Source organism: Vipera berus, assembly GCF_964194415.1.
Source record: "Vipera berus genome assembly, chromosome: 2".
In the NCBI taxonomy this organism is placed as follows: Eukaryota; Metazoa; Chordata; class Lepidosauria; order Squamata; family Viperidae; genus Vipera; species Vipera berus.
In genome coordinates this window covers 111,206,343-111,227,281 of record NC_138203.1, presented here as the reverse complement: position 1 = coordinate 111,227,281, position 20,939 = coordinate 111,206,343, and the positions used below count along the sequence as shown (strand labels likewise).

General features: G+C 39.3%; 1 protein-coding gene across 1 annotated transcript in view; it reads right to left on the bottom strand.

Moving 5' to 3' along the window:
* The window catches only part of MFAP5 (microfibril associated protein 5), a 99,244-nt gene that overhangs the window by 31,188 nt on the left and 47,117 nt on the right, over positions 1 to 20,939 (bottom strand). Inside the window, exon 6 of the mRNA XM_081317607.1 lies at positions 4,808 to 4,895. Within this exon, the coding sequence (XP_081173733.1) occupies positions 4,808 to 4,895 (88 nt within the window). The remainder of the gene's footprint in view (positions 1 to 4,807; positions 4,896 to 20,939) is intronic.

The following is a 20,939-nucleotide window of genomic DNA, read 5'->3' as shown; positions in this document are numbered from 1 at the left end:
ACTGACTTTCACATTTTGGCACATGAACCAAGTCCTGAGTTCGAGGATCAAACACTATATCGCTCAGTCATTGGGTCGCTGCTATATATTAGTAGTTGGACTAGACCCGACATTGCACTTAGTGTTAATCTTTTATCACGACATGTAGGCAAGGCAAAACAGTTTCATTGGACATGTGTTAAAAAGTTATTGAGGTATCTAAAACACACCAAAGACATGAAGTTGTTGATGGAACCCACACATACTGACTATGCAGAGTTATGTTGTTTTGCAGATTCAGATTGGGCGAGTGATAAGAAGTCATGGAAAAGTACATCAGGTTATATGATGTTTTCGAATGGATGTCCTGTTTACTGGCATGTGCGTAAACAGAATCTTGTTTCTTGTTCCTCTACAGAAGCTGAGTATGCTTGTGTGTCTGATGCATGCAATTCTTTAACCTGGTTTGATGCTTTAGTCACAGATATCTGGACACATCCGATTCGACCGATCACTGTGATGGAAGATAATGAATCTGTGGTTTATATTTCTGAAACATGTTTTACAGGGTCAAGGTCCAGACACATTGACATCCGATATCAAAACATAAGGCAACTGGTTAAACAAGGTTTTGTGACATTACAGTATGTGCCTACACATGATCAAATTGCTGACATGCTGAACAAACCACTTCCTACAGCCCAGCATGAGTATCTGTGTGAGAAGATGTGCCTTACTTGAGTCTTCACTTTGCTGAGGAAAGAAGGGGAATGTCACTGCACATTTTTTTTGTTCGTCAGAAAGTTCATTTTTAACTGTACATTTCCCCTGCTCTCTGCACCTGTTGTGATAACTTATCTGGTAACCATAGTGAATCCCATATGACTAGTTATGTTATGGTTTCAGTCTGTTTAGTGCGCATGTCTAGAAAAGGTTCTCACAGTGTTTATCTTTATTGTTTTATTCACTTTGCTGTTACTGTCTGTTACGTTAGGATGTAGTCAGCTAGCTCTCTTTATAATATATATTTAGTTTTTATATTTTTGTAAGTAAAGGTATTTAGTAAGATTATGCGTGGTGTTTTTATTGCCTTCCTGCATGCACATCATGCATTCTCTGAAGCACGGTCCTTCGCCCTCTACAAAGGTGATTTTTACCTTGACAATCTTGATGACCTCCTAATCTATACCAATAATATGACAGACCATGTAAGCTTGGTGCAAGAGGTATTGAAAAAGCTGCTGAGCGCTAAGCTTTATGTCAAACTGTCAAAGTGAAAATTTCATCAGATGTGTCTAGATTATTTGGGCTATAGAATCTCCAATGAGGGCACTTTGGCATCCAGCCAAAGTGAAAGCTGTAATTGAATGGCAACCTCCAAAGATTCAAAAGCAGCTACAAAGCTTCCTGGGGTTTGCTAATTTCTATCGTCAATTCATCCCATCATTTGCTGAAATTGTTTTATCCCTGGCCTATTAAAAATGGCAAAAAAGGGGGAAATCCATGACCTGGTTAGTGACTACAATGGACTATGGAATGCCAAACCACTTTTGAGAACTTAAAAAGACTATTTGCTGCTGAACCAGTCTTAAAACACCCCTACCCAGAGGAACTATTTGTTATTCAAACCGATGCCACTAGTTTTGCAGAAAAATCATGACGGGACCTTACAACACTAAGCGATGATGAGCTGTTTGGGAGAAGGAAGCCTTTGTGATAAGGTGGGCACTGTTGAAAACTCCTCGTAAACTGTCTCCCAAACAAGTACGTTGGGCGCAATATTTTAATTGTTTAAATTTTGCCCAAACATACATACCAGGTGGAAAGAATTTTTTGGCTGATGCCCTATCCAGATTTCCCAGTATAAAAGCCAGCATGAGCAAATCATAGATTCTATCATGTCCGCACCACAGGTTATCACTCAAATTAACTCACAGAACCCCCAATCTGCAACAACTCCTAACCCTGATGATCCTGTGACAAAGAAGTTAAAGCAAGAACTGATTAGTGATCAATGGTTTAAGGACAATCAAAGCATCCTGACCCATAGGGATGGGTTGGCTTACAAGGGGAAAAAATTATATCTGCCTGAATCTCTCAGACTCCAAGCGCTCCAGCACAGCCATGATGTAAAACAGGGGTCACTTTGGTTACTTGAAAACACAGCTTTTAATTTGGAGGCAATTTTGGTGGCCAGGATGAAAGAAAGATGTAGAGAACTATGTAAAAAGCTGTGCAGAATTCCAGGGAAGCCCCCTGGACTATTGCATCCTGTTGTGAACCCTTCCCAACTTTGGGAAGAAATCGCTATGGACTTTATCGTCGAGTTACCTGAAAGCAGAGGATATATGGACTGTGACTGAACTTTTTTCAAAGCAGGTTCATTTCATCACCTGCTCTGGCTTCCCGTCAGCCCAGAAATTGGCTAGATGTTCCTTAAACACATTTACCAACTATACAGCATGCCAAAATGTGTGTTCTCTGATAGGGGGAGCAATTCAAAGCTAAATTCTGGAGAAACCTTCTGAAAATAATTGGCTCAATGCAAGGACTGCCATCAGCTTTTCATCCATCTATGAATGGAGCAGCTGAAAAAGTGAATGCAATCGTGAAACAATATCTTAGGTGCCATGTGGATTACCAACAGATGAACTGGACTGACCTCCTCCCATTCCCTGAAGTGGCTTACAACAACACTGTCCACAGTGGCATTGGTTTCATGCCTTTTAAGATTGCCACTGGAAGGGATTTTATCTCAATGCCTGAATACCCTGAAGATCCCCCTGCCTCTCAGATATTAGACCAATGGGTATCAGCTTGGAAGGGAGTGTGGGCAATGCCAAGAAAGCCAATGCCAATGCCAAGAAAGCATTGAAAAAAGCTTCAGAAACATATAAAAAACAAGCTGATAAGAAAAGGGCTCCCGAGCGGTCATATCTGTCCATGAAGTATTCAAGAGACTCGGTGGAGCAGTGGGCTAATGCCTCCTTAAGTAACACCAGCTACCTGCAATTAGTGCAGGTTCGAGTCCCACCAGGCTCAAGGTTGACTCAGCCTTCCATCCTTCCGAGGTAGGTAAAATGAGGACCCAGATTGTTGGGGGCAATAAGCTGACTTTGTAATAATGCCGCTTGGGGGGGAAGCCCTAATAAGCAGGCATATACATAGAATGAAGGCTATTGCTAAGCACATTGATTTGTGCTTTAGATGGTAAGCCACCCTGAGTCTTCAGAGAAGGGCGGGATATAAATGGGATTTTTTTTAAAAAAAGACTCAAATTGCCTAGCAAAAAATTGGGACCAAAATACCTGGGTCCTTTCCTCATAGTGCGAGTTCTAAACCCAGTTACTGTAGAGTTAAAACTTCCTCGGCTTTTAGGGAAGATTCACCCTGTGTTTCTCTGCAGTTTGTTAAAATATTTCAGGGAATCAACTCTAAGACCCCCTCCCAAGAAAGCTGCTGGACCCCTTGTGGTGGCTGGGAAGACTCATTACAAAGTGAAATGTATTCTCGATGCTAGATTGTACAAGGGAAGGTTGCAATACTTGGTACAGTGGCTACTTGGGTGAAATGTATTGATGCAAACACTGACAGACTCATTCATAAATTTTATGCTAAACATCCGAACAAACCAAGGGGAAATCCTTAACCAATGCTTTTGTTTGATTTGCAGGACTTCTCCTGTCTGTTAAGGGGATTCAGATGTCAGTGCTGTGGCAATTAAGAAATTGCATCCATTTTACCTTTTGCTTTCCTTGTGCTTTTTCTATTGTTTGGGATTCTCAGTTGTAGAAGAGGGGAAGGGGGGGAATGCTTGAGCATTTTCAGTTAGCCTAAACAATTGCAGCTGGGTGAGCTTCAAGTTCAATTCTAGATAAAGTTTTGGCAGGCTGAAAAGTGGGGAGGAAAGCCTGTGTTTTAGATTAATTGGTGAATGTGATTTATGACAGCCTTTCTGGGGTGGGAATTCCAACTTGTTACATTGTATCAGGGAGGAGGGAACTTTAGTCTTGGGTTCAACGATGTAAGTGCCGATACTTTGTTTCCTGAATAAAATGTTCTTTAAGGAAGAAATCTTTGCCTAGAAGTTCTTTTAATTGGTTTCATCTATCAGAGCCATGACATTGGGGTGGGAATTGCAACTTGTAACTTTGTAGCCTGAGGGAGGGAAATTTAGTCTTGGGTTCACCTTTGTATGTGCCCATATCTTGTTTCCTAAATAAAATGTTCTTTAAGGAAGAAACCTTTGCCTTTAAGTTCTTTTAAATGGTTTTATCTATCGGAACCATGTCATTTATAACAATTCATCTAAGTTTACAGGTTCAGTAAAGGAAATCTATTCACCCATTTTTAATTTTAAAAACTTTTCCCAATATAATTAAAAATCAGCTTTATATTCAGAGCTTTGGATGTGTGTGTATGTGTGTGTGTGTGAAGATATAGTTAATATGTCGCCCATCTTAACTGCTGAAAAAATGAACAATCTGAAGTTTGGAGTGTGGGGGATAGCAAATCTTTAAGATTTATATCTACAGAAAATGACTTTATGAAAATGGACGAGTTCTATCTAAGTGCTTTTTAAAATGGTATATGTTTGGGAGAAGACATTACAATGACAATTCTTCATATATTTTTTATCACTAATAGCTTTTTAATTTTGCCTATCAACAATATCCTATTAACTCTTTCTTATTACCTATTACTTTGTTCTTAGAAATTAACAATATTCAGATCCACTAACTTGGCAAAATTACGATGCAACAGAAATAGCCTCAACTCTAATTTTCATTTTTTCTTAACTAATAATAAGCATAGATTTTTCTCTTACCTGGTGACACACAAATAACTGATGCATTGCTTCACAGGCTTGTGAACAGAGTACAGACGTGTGCAAGGAAATTGCTCTTCACGGCATTCTGGGAGCAAACCACAGTTCCAAATAAATGATCTCAGTTGCATAAAAATGCTTCAAAAATGGTTGCCAGATAATATTACAATCACATTAAATATTTGCAATCCATCATGTTTAAAAAAACAAACCAATTTACACAAGTATGATTTGCATTTGCACACTGAAGTTGTAACCTGTTACTTAAAATGAACAAAAGTTTATTTTTTAAAAAAATGAACAAATACTGAGTGGAGGCATCTTCAAAAAAGGGGAAAAATGAATCCAGGAAATGACAAACCAAGCAGCATGATATAAGTACCTGGAAAGATCCTGGAAAAGATAATCAAGCAATGGATCTATGAACACCTAGAAACAAAGTTATTAATAGAAAACAACAGCACTAAACAAACAAGAACAACAAATATGATTAGGGGGTGGAGGCTAAAGCGTATGATGAATGGTTGCATTAACATGGTGTGTGTAGTCTAACTAAGAAAAGGATTACAGTAGAAATGACATGTTAGCAGTCTTACAATATTTGAGGGGCTATCACAGAGGGCATTATCTCCAAAGCATTCCTGACAGTGAGAACAATTAATCAGTGGAATATCTTGCCTCAGATGTTGTGAGTGCTCCATCACTGGAGGTTTTTAAGAAGAGATTGGATAGCTATTTGTCTGGAATCATAAAAGGTCTCCTGCTTAAACAAGGTGTTGGACTAGAACAGGGCTTTTCAACCTTTTCACCCATTGTACCACTTTTAGGATATGGCAACATCCGAGTACCATCAGTCACCCAGCAAGATGTCAAAAACTTGATGACCCAAAATAAAAAAGGAAAAAAGTGATGAAGTACAGGTAGTCCTCGACTTACAACAGTTTGTTTAGTGACTGTTCAAAGTTACAACAACACTGAAAAAGTGCCCCCCAAGCCACAGCTGAGCAAGACACCTGCCTGCCTGCCCGGCGGCGCTCTTCCTCCTGTCCGAGGTTTTCATTGTTGTGAGCATTTCTGTTGAGGATCGGCAGTGGGGGTGGGGGGTGTTTGGTTTTTATTCCCCCTGTCTGCTTGGTGGTTGCAGCAGGTTTTGGTCACTTCACATGACCCTGGGACACTGTGACCATCATAAATATGAATCAGTTGCCAAGCATTTGAATGTAAATCACAAGACCCTGGAGATGCTGCAACATTAAAAGGGGAAACTAATATATGAGATAGACTCATTACATGCAAAGCAAGATAGTTCAAGCCGTGATTTGTCATAATTGTGATGTTTATGGCTTACAGCTCATGAAAACCCCAAATCTACAATCTCAGAATATTAGAATATTGTGAAAAGGTGCAATATTCTAGAGTCAAAGTGTCCCACTCTAATCAGCTAATTAAGCCATAACACCTGCAAAGAGTTCCTGAGCCTTTAAATGGTCTCTCAGTCTGGTTCAGTAGGAATCACAATCATGGGGAAGACTGCTGACCTGACAGTTGTGCAGAAAACCATCATTGACATCCTCCATAAGGAGGGAAAGCCTCAAAAGGTAATTGCAAAAGAAGGTGGATGTTCCCAAAGTGCTGTATCAAAGCACATTAATAGAAATTTATGTGGAAGGGAAAAGTGTGGAAGAAAAAGGTGCACAAGCACCAGGGATGACCGCAGCCTGGAGAGGATTGTCAGGAAAAGGCCATTCAAAAGTGTTGGGGACTTTCACAAGGAGTGGACTGAGTCAGTGCATCAAGAGCCACCACACACAGACAGATCCTGGACATGGGCTTCAAATGTCATATTCCTCTTGTCAAGCCGCTCCTGAACAACAAACAATGTCAGAAGCGTCTTACCTGGGCTAAAGAAAAACAGACCTGGTCTGTTGCTCAGTGGTCCAAAGTCCTCTTTTCTGATGAGAGCAACTTTCGCATCTCATTTGGAAACCAAGGTCCCAGAGTCTGGAGGAAGAATGGAGAGGCACACACTGCAAGATGCTTGAAGTCCAGTGTGAAGTTTCCACAGTCTGTGTTGATTTGGGGAGCCATGTCATCTGCTGGTGTTGGTCCACTGTGCTTCATTAAGTCCAGGGTCAACGCAGCCGTCTACCAGGAGATTTTGGAACACTTCATGCTTCCTTCTACAGACGAGCTTTATGGGGATGCTGACTTCATTTTCCAGCAGGACCTGGCACCTGCCCACACTGCCAAAAGCACCAAAACCTGGTTCAATGACCATGGAATTACTGTGCTTGATTGGCCAGCAAATTAGCCTGACCTGAACCCCATAGAGAATCTATGGGGCATTGCCAAGAGAAAGATGAGAGACATGAAACCGAACAATGCAGAAGAGCTGAAGGCCGCTATTGAAGCACCCTGGTCTTCCATAAAACCTCAGCAGTGTCACAGGCTGATAGCATATGCATGCTTATACTTTTCAGAGGTCTGATATTGTTCTATGTACACTCCTTGTTTTATTGATTGCATGTAATATTCTAATTTTCTGAGATGGTGGATTTGGGGTTTTCATGAGCTGTACACCATAATCATCACAATTATGACAAATCACAGCTTGAACTATCTTGCTTTGCATGTAATGAGTCTACCTCATATATTAGTTTCCCCTTTTAAGTTGCATTACTGAAATGAATGAACTTTTGCACGATATTCTAATTTTTTGAGTTTCACCTGTAGTGCAACTCCACCTCTTCTTTTTGTAGATCTGTTTCTTTTGAACAGTTTGTATCCATCCATCAGTACATTCCAGTCATGGGTTTCACCCCACCATGTTTCTGTAATGGCAACGAGGGCTTTTTTTCTCATACAACGCTCAGAACGGCATTCCAGCACAATTTTTTTGCAGGAAAAAAACACCCAGTTACCTTATTGTCTTTCCTAAGCTTATTGCAGGGCTAGCAATCTTGGCTCTTTTTTATGACTCATGGACTTCAACTCCCAGAAATCCTGAGCCAGCCATGCTGAGGGGAAAGGGAGAGGTTTCCAAGCTGAGCCATGCTAGCTCAGGAATTCTGGGAGTTGAAGTCCTTGAGTCATAAAACAGCCTGCACTAGAAGAGCACATTAAAATTATTTACAGGTTTACTTCTTTAGGAACTAAACTTTTAGAATCTAAAACAGCTAATTCAAAAAAACCAACAGGAAAGAACCTCACATTTTTCATCTGTTTATGTCTTTTGGAAGGTAAAATTAGATAACAAAATAATCTATTTCTTATGTTAACATCTCTGCAATGAAATCAAAGGTAACAGGAAAGAAATGAGAAACATTTTTCTCAATGTAATATGTTTAATTTAGCTGATTCTAGAAAAAATATAGTATCTTTTGTACACTCTTGAAAACTATTTTGAATCTAAAAAAGTCTTAAGAATGAAATATTCTTAATTTGGACTTTACTTTTACTGTTTGGACTGTTGTGTGTTTTGAAAAATAGATTATTTAGAATCTAGTTATGTTGCACTTCAGTCTTTAAATAATTAACCTAGTATATACATAACAATATATGATGTTTTCCCTGGTGAGCTAAACATCAATAACAACATTTATTAAAAAGGCTAAAATAATTTCTGGTTACATTATCTGTATATTAAAATTTTGGACAAGCAGTGATCATGTATCCTAGCAAAAGATGTTACATATGTGCATAAGCATAGTCAGTAGCATATTCCTTTTTAAAAATATCAAACATGCAAAGAAACAAAAATAAGTCCAAAATATCTATATTACATCCAGAAATGTCAACTTTGCAACCAATATTTCTCATCCATAACTATGGCACCCTAAGGATACGTGCATACAAGCAAATGCTTCTCTGGGATCAGTAACGCAGCAGGGATTGCTTTTTCCTTCCAGTAACATATACCTAAAACCAGTTTATTGCATTTGGCAATTGTACTAAAAAAATCTCATTGTCAACCAATATAATTCATTTAATTTGAAATCAAGTGAAAAATTGATTTAAATTATTTTATTAAAACAAATTAATGGCAATTATTTATAAGAAGTTGCCTCAAACAAAATGAGTTTGACATGCCTGCTCTTGATAGTTGAATGCTCCAAAATAAATTCTAGACCAGGCCTGTACATGCAGCCTACCAAGCACCCTTGGACAGAGCACAGACTTAAAAAAAAGTAATAAAATCATCACACTGCCTTGAAAGTCATGTTGCCTAGTGCCTCCATGGCTTACCATGACCACAAGCTCCAAAACTGTAGATGCTCCTCTAGTCACCAAATCATTGATTAGCCCACCAGCATTCCTTTGCAGACCACAAAGATTTTTAATTTATCAGCATGGGCCTTTCCCTTCTACAAGTTGCACAGATCTCTTCTAGATTTTATTTATTTTATTTATTTATTTTAATTCCATTTATATCCCGCCCTTCTCCGAAGACTCAGGGCGGCTTACAAGCTTAGCAGTAGCCTTCATTCTATGTATATGCCTGCTTATTAGGGCTTTCACACACACCCCAAGCGGCATTATTACAAAGTCAGCTTATTGCCCCCAACAATCTGGGTCCTCATTTTACCTACCTCGGAAGGATGGAAGGCTGAGTCAACCTTGAGCCTGGTGGGATGCGAACCTGCACTAATTGCAGGCAGCTGGTGTTACTTAAGGAGGCATTAGCCCACTGCTCCACCAAGGATCTTGCCTTTCCTCTTGCCTTTCCGAGTTAACTCCTTGGACTGTCATTGAGCAAGAATTGACTTTGTAGGGAAGCAAATTATCATTTGATGTATATTTAACATATGTTCTACCTTTACTTACCAATTATATAATATTTGTATGCAATCCACATGGTGAGGTTTAATAATAATAATAAGTTGGAAGGGACCTTGGAGGTCATCTAGTCCAACCCCCTGCTCAGGCAGGAAACCCTATACCATTTCAGACAAATGGCTGGCCAATCTCTTCTTAAAAACTTCCAGTGTTGGAGCATTCACCACTTCTGGAGGCAGGTTGTTCCACTGGTTAATTGTTCTAACTGTCAGGAAGTTTCTCCTTAGTTCTAGGTTGCTTCTCTCCTTGACTAGTTTCCATCCATTGCTTCTTGTCCTACTTTCAGGTGCTTTGGAGAATAGCTTGACTCCCTCTTCTTTGTGGCAGCCCCTGAGATAGTGGAACACTGCTATCATGTCACCCCTCACCCTTCTCTTCATTAAACTACACATACCCAATTCCAGCAACCGTTCCCTATATGTTTTAGCCTCCAGTCCCCCAATCATCTTTGTTGCTCTTCTCTGTACTCTTTCTAGAGTCTCAACATCTTTTTTACATCGCGGTGACCAAAACTGGATGCAGTATTCCAGGTGTGGCCTTACCAAGGCATTGTAAAGTGGTATTAGTACTTCACATGATCTTGATTCTATCCCTCTGTTAATGCAGCCTAGCACTGTGTTGGCTTTTTTGGCAGCTGCAGCACACTGCTGGCTCATATTGAAGTGATTGTCCACTAGGACTGCGAGATCTTTCTCACAGTTACTACTGTAGAATTGAGCAAGGTACCACCTATACTATAGCTGTGCATTTGATTTTTCCTGCCTAAATGTAGAACCTTACTTTTTTCACAACTGAATTTCATTTTGTTAGATAGCGCCCAGTGTTCAAGTCTGTTCAGATCCTCCTGTATCTTAAGCCTATCTTCTGGAGTATTGGCTATTCCTGCCAGCTTGGTGTCGTCTGCAAATTTGATGAGTTCCCCATCTATCCCCTCATCCAAATCATTGATGAAGATGTTGAAGAGCACTGGGCCCAGAACAGAGCCCTGGGGCACCCCACTACACACTTCCTTCCATGTAGATGCAGTTACATTGAGGACCACACGCTGAGTATGGCCTGTCAGCCAGCTACAAATCCATCTGGTGGTGATGCTATCTAACCCACATTTTTCTATCTTATCAAGTAGTGCCTTACTGAAGTCCAAGTAAATTATATCTACAGCATTCCTCTGGTCCACTAATTTTGTCACTTGGTCAAAGAATGCAATAAGGTTTGTCTGGCATGATCTGCTTTTGACAAACCCATGTTGGCTTTTAGTGATACCTTTGTTTGCATCAAGGTATTCGCTGATTTGTTTTTTGGTTATCTTTTCCAGAATCTTCCCAGGTATTGAGGTCAGACTGATAGGTTTGTTGTTTCCTGGATCTATTATTTCCCTTTTTTGAATATGGGAACTACATATTGGGGCAATTTACAATAGAAATATATATATATATGACTGCCGATGGTGATGCTGTGCTGATGGCGGCTTTCTTCTGGCTGCCAGCCCTGTGATTGTGTGAAAAGTGTGCAGAGACAGTGAAAATCAGCTGTCCTGCAGTTTGAAAACCTCCCCCTTGGGAGAAGAGGGGGAGGAGAGTTCTCCTCGGGTAGAGGTAGAGCTCCCCTTGACCCCCTTAATTATTTGGGGGTGAAAGGGTGAGAGCTCCTTCGGAGCCCGAGGCTTCCTCTGCATTCTAGGACGTCTTTGCTCTGAGCTTCAGGAGCAAAGAAAGATGCCACATCCACAATCTGCATTTTAAAGGGACTTGTGAGTAATTTAAAAGCAGACAGAGCTGACCAGGAGAAGTTAAAATTGCAAGTGCTGGAAACTTTAACTCAGGGAGAATTAATCTTCCCCATATTTTAATTTGACTTAAAAGGAAAAAATGGCGCCGGAATGCTGTTTCTTTGTTTAAAAGGACAGTGTCAAGAAAGATATACATTTGGCAACAAAGTTTAAACAATGTATTAGACTTTGTGTATTTACAGTTTCTTTCTTTTTTTAAAAGAAAGAATTCTTACAGAATATTTTTTTCTTCTTTTTTCTGGGATTTTGCTTTTTACTTTTTTTTCTTTAACTGCTGATTTTGTTGAAGGGGAAAGTGAAACTTATAAGAAGTGGATTTATACAAGCAGGAAAATGGCTTCAAAGCATTTGGGAATTTCTGCTGTTTCTAAAAGTACAATCTCTTCTCCTGTAGCACAGCCTGCAGTGCAATCTAAGCCTAAATCCCCTCCACCTTCTCCCCCACCGCCTGCATTTATGCTTAAAGATATTCAAGTTGTTTTAAAGCAAGCAACACAAGAAATAAAGGAGGAGATGGCTGATCTCCTTGACAGTAAAATGAAGGAGGAGATGGCTGACCTTCTTGAGAATAAAAATAGAGAAATGAGGGAAGACATATTGCTTGCACTTCAAGGGTTAGCTACACATATTGAACGCTTGGATGACTGGGTGGATGAAGTTGTGGAAAATACTGAAAAACTAGAAAGCAGAGTTGTCAAAGTTGAAAACAAGATTGATATAACAGAGGATGAAATTACCATCTCACAATATAGAGGTATGGAATTTGCATTGAGAATAAGAGGATTAAAGGAGGACCCACGAGAAGATCTGAAAGAGGAGGTGGCAAAAGCTATAGCTCCTATTCTGGGATATGAACCTGAGGAATTATCAAGAGAGATGGATAAAATATTTAGGGTCAATTCATGGATTGCGAGGCAGAAAAATTTACCCAGAGATGTAGTTATTTATTTTTCTAGGAGATCACTTTGAAATGCAATTATTCAGGCTTTTTACAAACAGAGATTTCAAATTGCAGATCAAAATATTATAATCTTAAAAGAAATACCTCCAAAAATTCTTAGAAAAAGAAAAGATTTCACCTTTCTGTGTGAGGAGCTCAAAAATCGACAGGTGCAGTTTAGATGGGAGATACCTATTGGAATAGTGGTGAATTATGCAGGGACACGATATAGACTTAATACAATTTCAAAGGCAAAAGATTTTTATACTTATGTCCTGAAATCAGGTTCACCACCATCTCCACGACCTAAGAGAATAGAAGAAAGGCTGGAAGATAAACAACCAGTTGAAGGCGCAATGTCACTGGTTGTAGGAGATTTACCGCAGGCTGAGCCTATTGAACAGAGTTTGGAGGTAAAGGATGATCCAAAGGAACAGAGGATGACTCGTGCTGTGTATAGACGTAAAGAAAAGGAGCAGAAGCAGAAGGCTAATTCTGGACCAATAATACAAGGCCCGATTACTACAGAGCCTGTGGGAGGGGCACGACTGAAGAGATCAATGGCTGATGTTCAAGTAGTGTTCCAGAGGCTCCAGGCCACTAAGGATGACAAAGCTTCTGACATGGAATGTTAATGGCCTGAATTCACCACAGAAAAGAAAGAAAGTATTTCACTACTTGAAACAACATAAAAATGACATTGTTTGCTTACAGGAGACTCATATTGCTGCGAAAGATCAAAAGTACTTGATTAGTTCTCAGTTGGGATCACATTTTATAGCTTCTGCCCCAGATAAAAAGGGGGGAGTGGTTATTTATGTAAGAAGAGATTTATCGGCTAGATTAATTGAATCTGATATACAAGGAAGATATGTTATTATTGAACTAGTGCTACAAGGCAAGAAAGTTCTTATTATTGGATTATCAACAGCAAAAAAAGTTTTATAAGTTTTTACATCACAAACTAACTCAATTGGATTATAAATCTGTTATTATGATGGGTGATTGGAATGGTGTTTTGGACTCAAGTAAAGACAAGAAGGGATCTTTCAAAAATTATCCTAATCATTCTAAATTACCTAAAGCTTTTTTTGATTTGAAAGATGATTTGGAATTTAGAGATATTTGGCGAGAACGGAATTTGGAAGATAGAGACTTTACTTTTTTTTGGATAGGCATCAATCATTCTCTAGAATTGATTTTTTTTAAATTACTACTGATCTTTTCTCCAGGGTCAAGAATGCTAAGATTTTTCCTAGAACATTGTCGGATCATAGCCCTGTATGGTTGGAGTTATTTCCTGAAGATGGGAACAGAAGATCTTGGAGATTGAACAAAAATTTATTTAGATATGAGGTTCTTTCGCAGAAATGTAGAGAACATTTGAAAGAATTTTTTGCTTTGAATATGCATAAAGGCATTTCAATGGCAATGGTTTGGGATGCTAGTAAAGCTTATATGAGAGGGGTTTTGATTCAGATGAATAATGGATATAGACGTAAGCAGATGCAAAAACGTAAAGAGCTTGAAGAAGAGATTAAATTGAAGGAGAAAGCTTTTATTTTGAACCCATCAGATAATAGATTAAAGGTTTCTATCAATATGTTGAAAGAGCAATTTAATATATTAATGGCTGATCAACTAATTTGTGTTATGTGAAACATAATACGTTTTGTAATGCAAACAAGCCTGGTAGGTGGTTGGCTTATCAATTACGGAAGAAACAGAAATCACGTATTATAGAGAAAATAAAATATAAAGGTAAAGAGGTATATCAAAAGTTGATTAAAAAGAGTTTTTTAGATTTTTATACAAAATTATATGCTAGCAGGGGGGCAGAGGTCAAGCCCTAGGCCTCTTAGTTGTGGAGTGCTTTAGGGATCGGTGCTCTCACCCCTCCTGTTCAACATCTATATGAAGCCGCTGGGAGAGATCATCCGTGGCTTTGGGGTGAAATATCATAAATATGCTGATGATACCCAGCTATTCATCTCCACCCCGAACCAACCCAGTGATGCCCTCGATGTGATGTCCCGTTGCCTGGAAGCGGTACAGATTTGGATGGGAAAAAACAGGCTTCGACTCAACCCGGCCAAGACTGAGTGGCTCTACATACCGTCATCTCGTTTAGTCCAAGAGGTTCCATCTTTGACTATAGGAGGAGAGATGTTACCTCCCATTGATAGAGCACGCAATCTGGGCGTCCTCCTAGATTCACGACTCAGTTTTGAAGATCATATTGGAGTCGTGGCTAGGGGGGCATTTGCCCAGATTCGCCTAATATACCAATTGTGCCCCTTTCTGGACCGAGATGCCCTATGTACAGTCACCCATGCACTTGTTATCTCCCATATAGACTACTGTAATGCTCTCTACATGGGGCTGCCCTTGAAGACCACCCGGAGGCTTCAGCTGGTGCAGAGTGCAGCTGCACGGGTTGTGATGGGAGCACCCCAATACTCCCATATTACACCCCTCCTGCGTGAGCTGCATTGGCTACCGGTTGCCCTCCGGGTGAGATTTAAGGTGCTGGTACTTACCTTTAAAGCCCTACATGGCTTAGGCCCGGGATACTTGCAGGACCATCTGCTGCCGGGAACAAATTCCCATCGCCCAGTACGCTCACACAGAAAAGGCCTCCTCAGCGTACCGTCAGCTAGGCAATGTCGGCTGGCGACCCCCAGGGGGAGGGCCTTCTCTGTGGGAGCGCCAGCCCTATGGAATCAGCCCCCCCTGAGCTACGGATGGCCCAAAATCTCCAATCCTTTTGCCGCGGCCTCAAAACACTCCTATTCCACCAGGCTGACCTGGACTGACAGGCATTTTAATTAATTATATTTACAATTTTTAATTTATTTTTAGTTTTTAATTTTAATTTATTGCACAGATGATTTTAATTTTATTTTTATCTTAATTTATGTACTTATTATATGTTTTGTTGTTAGCCGCCCTGAGTTCTTCGGGAGATAGGGCGGGATATAAATCCTATCAATAAATAATAAATAAATAGTGAAAATATACAAGCTTTAGATATACAGTAGATAAGTACCTTCAGGCAGCACATTTTCCTAGACTTTCAAATGAACAATGAAAGGAGGTGAATTGTTTAATTACTTCTGAGGAAATTATTTTAGCAATTAAACAATTAAAAGTGGGTAAGGCTCCTGGTACAGATGGATTATCAGCAATTTATTATAAAATATTATCTGTAGAGATGATAGAACCATTAAAGGAACTTTTTAATAGTATCCAGATTGGAGGAGAAGTGCCTCCGTCTTGGAGAAGGGCTTTTATATCGCTGATTCCAAAAGAGGACCAAGACCTTACCCAGCCTAAGAATTATAGACCTATATCGCTTTTAAATACAGATTATAATTTTTTTTCAAAAATATTGGCAAATAGATTAATGCAAGTTTTGAAGCAAATGATTCATAGTGATCAGTCTGGATTTATAACTGGAAGATATATGAAATATAATGTAAGACAAATTGTTAATTTAATTGAGAATTTGGATAAGAACAACTAAGTCCCTGCAGCATTGATATTTTTGGATGCTGAAAAAGCTTTTGATCAGTTGAATTGGCAATTTTTATTGAAAGTTGTTGATAAAATGAATTTTGGGGATAAATTTTTATATTCTCTTAGGGCTATATATCAACAACAATCGGCACAAATCATAATTAATGGGGGTTTAACAGAGATATTTAAAATTGAAAAAGGTACAAGACAGGGATGTCTACTATCGCCATTGTTGTTTGTTTTAACGTTGGAGATTTTACTGATCAAAATTCATGAATCAACTATAATAAAGGGAATAAAAATAAAACAGAATGATTATAGGTTGAGAGCTTTTGCGGATGACTTGGTTGTGGCATTATCTCAACCGATTCAATCGGTTATAGACTTGATGGAAGTTATAACTCAGTATGGGAAAGTTTCTGGTTTTAAGGTAAATAATAATAAGACTAAAATATTATCTAAAAACATGACTATGAAGGAAAAGGAAATGTTAGTTAAATTGACAAGTTTTGAAATAGTGAAAAAGGTTAAATATCTGGGAGTATATATTACAGCTTCTAATGTAAAATTGTATAAGAATAATTATGAGACATTATGGTTAAAAGTACAAAAGGACTTAAACAATTGGAAAAAATTACAATTATCTTTGTTGGGGAAAATTGCAGCTGTTAAAATGAATGTTCTATCAAAGTTTCTCTTCTTGTTTCAAATGATACCTATTTTGAAAAAAGATGCCAATTTGGATGAATGGCAGAAGGGTATTAATAAATTTATTTGGGCGGGGAAAAAACCAAGAATTAAACTTAAGATCTTACAAGACGCACGTGAAAAATGAGGACTTAAGGTGCCTAATTTGAAATTATACTATGATGCGGTGGTTTCAACACTGGTTAGTGATTGGCTTAATTTAACAAATAAAAGTATACTTCATCTTGAGGGATGGGACTTATTATATGGGTGGAATGCATACTTAATTTATGATAAAAAAAGTTGACAAGGCTTTTAAATCTCATATTTTAAGAAGTGCTTTATTGCGTGTCTGGAAAAAGTATTATTATAAGTTAAATTATAAAATAGAGGGTGTATCTATGGGTGTGAATTTGGATAGGATTTCTTATAAGGAATTACTTAGATTGGTAGGGAATGATTGGCAATTAAAATCATTAGCTGAGTTAAAGCAAGAAAATATTGTACAGTCTTGGTTTCGGTATACTCAATTGTTGGCTAGGTGGAAGTTAGATCAAAAGGTTGGTATTACATTAATGGATGAGAATTTGGTAAAACAGATTAAAGATCAAAATCGAGCACATATAAAGAGAATTTATAATGCTTTAATAGAATTGGATTCGGAAATAGAATTAGTTAAAGATTGCATGGTAAAGTGGGCCCAAAATATTCAACAACCGATTCCATTGGATATATGGGAGGTAATTTGGGTTAGAAATGTAAAATTTACCCAGGCCCAAAATTTAAGAGAAAATCTTTACAAAATGTTTTATAGATGGCATCTGGATCCTAAAAAGTTGTCTTGTATGTATCCTAATTTACAGCCCAAATGTTGGAGATGTGGCAGTTTGGATGCTACTTATTTTCATATCTGGTGGACTTGTAGAAATATAAAAGCTTTTTGGATTAAGATTTGGTGGAACATTCAAAAGATTTTCAAGCGAAAGATAAAGTTTACTCCACAATTATTTTTATTGGGTGTTATTACAGATTGTGATACTAAAGAAACTAACTTGATATTGAATTTGATAACAGCTGCAAGGTTATTGGTAGGGCAATATTGGAAGAAGGATTGCTTGCCTACTATAGAAGAATGGACGCTTAAAGTGTCAAATTTAGCAAAAATGGCTAAGATTTCTGCTTATTTGAAGGATCATTCACAAGAAAGATACATTTCGGTCTGGAAAAGATGGATAGATTATATTCAGAATAAATATGGGACTAAAAGTTCCATTTAGCCTATGAGTAAATTTTAGAGTATTATTATTATTATTAGTTTATTATAGTGGAATTCTTATTAGTTTTAATTATATGATATTATTATCAGTAGTAGTAGTAGCATAGTTTAACAACTTGGATATTGTATTGTTTAATAATTAGGATATTAGGCCATTCCTCTGTCCTAGTCTTATTAGACCTTTCGGCGGCTTTCGATACCATCGACCATGGTATCTTGCTGCGACGCCTCAGGGGACTGGGAGTGGGAGGCACGGTTCTGCGTTGGTTCTCCTCCTTTCTCCAGGGTCGCTCGCAGTCGGTGCTGGCAGGGGGACAGAGGTCGACCCCGAGGCCTCTCGTTTGCGGAGTCCCTCAGGGGTCGGTCCTCTCGCCTCTCCTGTTCAACATCTACATGAAACCGCTGGGTGAGATCATTCGCAGCTTTGGAGTAGGGTACCATCAGTATGCTGATGACACCCAGCTTTTCATCTCAACTCCAAACAACATCAGTGATGCCCTCGACGTGATGTCCCACTGCCTGAAAGCGGTCCGGGAATGGATGGGGAGGAACAGGCTTCAACTGAACCCGGACAAGACTGAATGGCTGTACGTACCGGCAAGCCAGGATACTCAGAGCATCCCATCCCTTAACATCGGGGACAAGTTACTACCCCCTGTTGATAGGGCCCGCAACCTGGGTGTCCTCCTAGACTCACAGCTCTCCCTGGAAGATCACATAGGAGCTGTGACCAAGGGGGCCTTCTCCCGAGTTCGACTGGTGCACCAACTACGGCCTTATCTGGACCTGGATGCCTTACGTACAGTCACCCATGCCCTTGTGACCTCTCGCCTAGACTACTGTAACACTCTCTACATGGGGCTGCCCTTGAGATCCACTCGGAAGCTTCAACTGGTGCAAAGTGCAGCGGCACGGACACTTTTGGGAGCCTCCCGATACTCCCATATCACACCTCTCCTCCGTGCGCTGCACTGGCTTCCGGTTGCCTTCCGTGTGAAGTTCAAGGTGCTAACAATGACATACAAAGCCCTACATGGCATGGGTCCAGACTACCTACGGGAGCACCTTCTGCCAATGTCAACACCCCACCGCCCTGTGCGCTCCCACAGAGAGGGCCTCCTCAGGGTGCCACCGCTCAAGGAATGTCGGCTTGTGGCGCCCAGGGGGAGGGCATTCTCAGTGGGTGCGCCAGCCCTCTGGAACTGCTTACCAACTGAAATCCGGATGGCCCCCGACCTCCGCACCTTCCGGCGCGACTTAAAGACTTACCTATTCCAGCAGTCCGGCCTGGCCTGATAGCTCTGATAGCTCTAATTGGGGTCCCAGTTTGTTTTGTTTTGATTATTGTTTTTCAATACTGTTTCATTTTGTTGCCTATCTTACTCTGTACACCGCCCCGAGTCCCTCGGGAGAAGGGCGGTTTATAAAAACAAATAAATAAATAAATAAATAAATATTAATTTGTTTATGTTTTTATTATTATTATGTTTACTTTTAATCTGTTTATATTTATGTTGAAGGGGAGTTAAAGCGCATTATGGACTTGGTTATTTATATAGTTGGTTAATGTTAGTTAGATTATGATTATTATATTTGTAACCCTGCACTCAGCTCTAGGAAGTGGGGGAGGGAGGGGGGTTTAGGGTGGGTTGGTTTTGGCTCAGGAAGTTAAAACAACTGCCTAATATATAATCAGCCCAGGTTCGAATCTCAGATAAAGTGTATGACTGACTGATGAGAACATAAAGAGTTCGAAATGATCATCTCAACCTCCCAAAATTCTTTATTAGCAATTTGAATAATTTGCATATATATATATATATATATATATATATATATATATATATATATATATATTCATAAATTCATAAGATTAAAACATAAAAGCAGGGCTTTTTTTCTCATAGAATGCTCAGAATGCCGTTCCAGCACCTTTTTTGCACACACACAGAAAAAAGCTTTTGCCCAAGCTATGCTACTCTTTTGAAAGCCAATAGGAATTGCTGCTGAGCGCACCAAAAGACCTGGCTAGCAAATGTTCCACCGGCTAGTTGTCTGCAGTGAAAGCAAGTAGGCAGGAACTTTGCATCCCTCCCTGGAAAAAAAGCATTGATGGCAACTATATCATACCTACCCTCATGCACTATTGCTTCTAGTTCACCTTGTTTGTTCCCCAAGTTTTGAGCATTTGTATGTAAGCATTTAAGACTTTTATGCCTGTCCATGAATATATTTCCTGTACCTCCTATTGCTATTTGAGTTTTTCTTTTTTCTCTTCCTACCTAATTGTTTGATTTCTTTTCTTGAGATTTATTATTGGTTTTGTGTTCTAGAGAGTCTAAAGATTGGTCACCCACCCCCCTCAATTTTAATTTAAAGCCCTTCTGATAGGTAGTTCATTTAAGGCCAGTCTTTTTCGGAGTACATTTTTCCCTGTTTTTGTGAGATGCAGCTCATCCATTGCCAAGAGTCCTTCATGTAGGTAATGCAGTCCATGCCCCAGAAAACCAAAGTTTTCTTGGCGACACCAACCCTTTAGCCAGCAGTTTATTTCTAGAATTCTTTTTCCCCTCAATGGGTGTTGACCTTTTGTTTGGAGTACTGATGAGGACACTATTTGTGCTCCTAGCTCCTTAACTTTATTGCCTAGCTGCTCATAATCTTTCAATATTGTACTCAGGTTTTTTGTTGTGTCATTCATCCATATGTAAAGGAGGAGAAAAGGGTAGTAATCTGTAGGTTTAAATATTTGGCTCGGTTCTCAGTCACATCTTTGCTTTTGGTCCAGAGAGACAACATACATCCCTAGATTGCATGTCTGATCTGCAGATGGCTAGTTCTGCTCCTCTGAGAATAGAATCTCCTATTACCAACACTCACCTTCCTTTTTGGGAGGGTGCAGTCTGGGGTGCTTTTCTGTTTATCACAGATGTGTTTGATGATTTGATTTTTTTAAAGAGATATTTAATGATGTTTCTTTTCTAGGTGTCTGCATGTTTTCTTTGAGGGGGAGGTTGTGGGTCTTCATCTAGGGGTGGAAATTGATTGCTCAGTTTTAATGAGGTTGCTTCTGGATGGGTTAGAT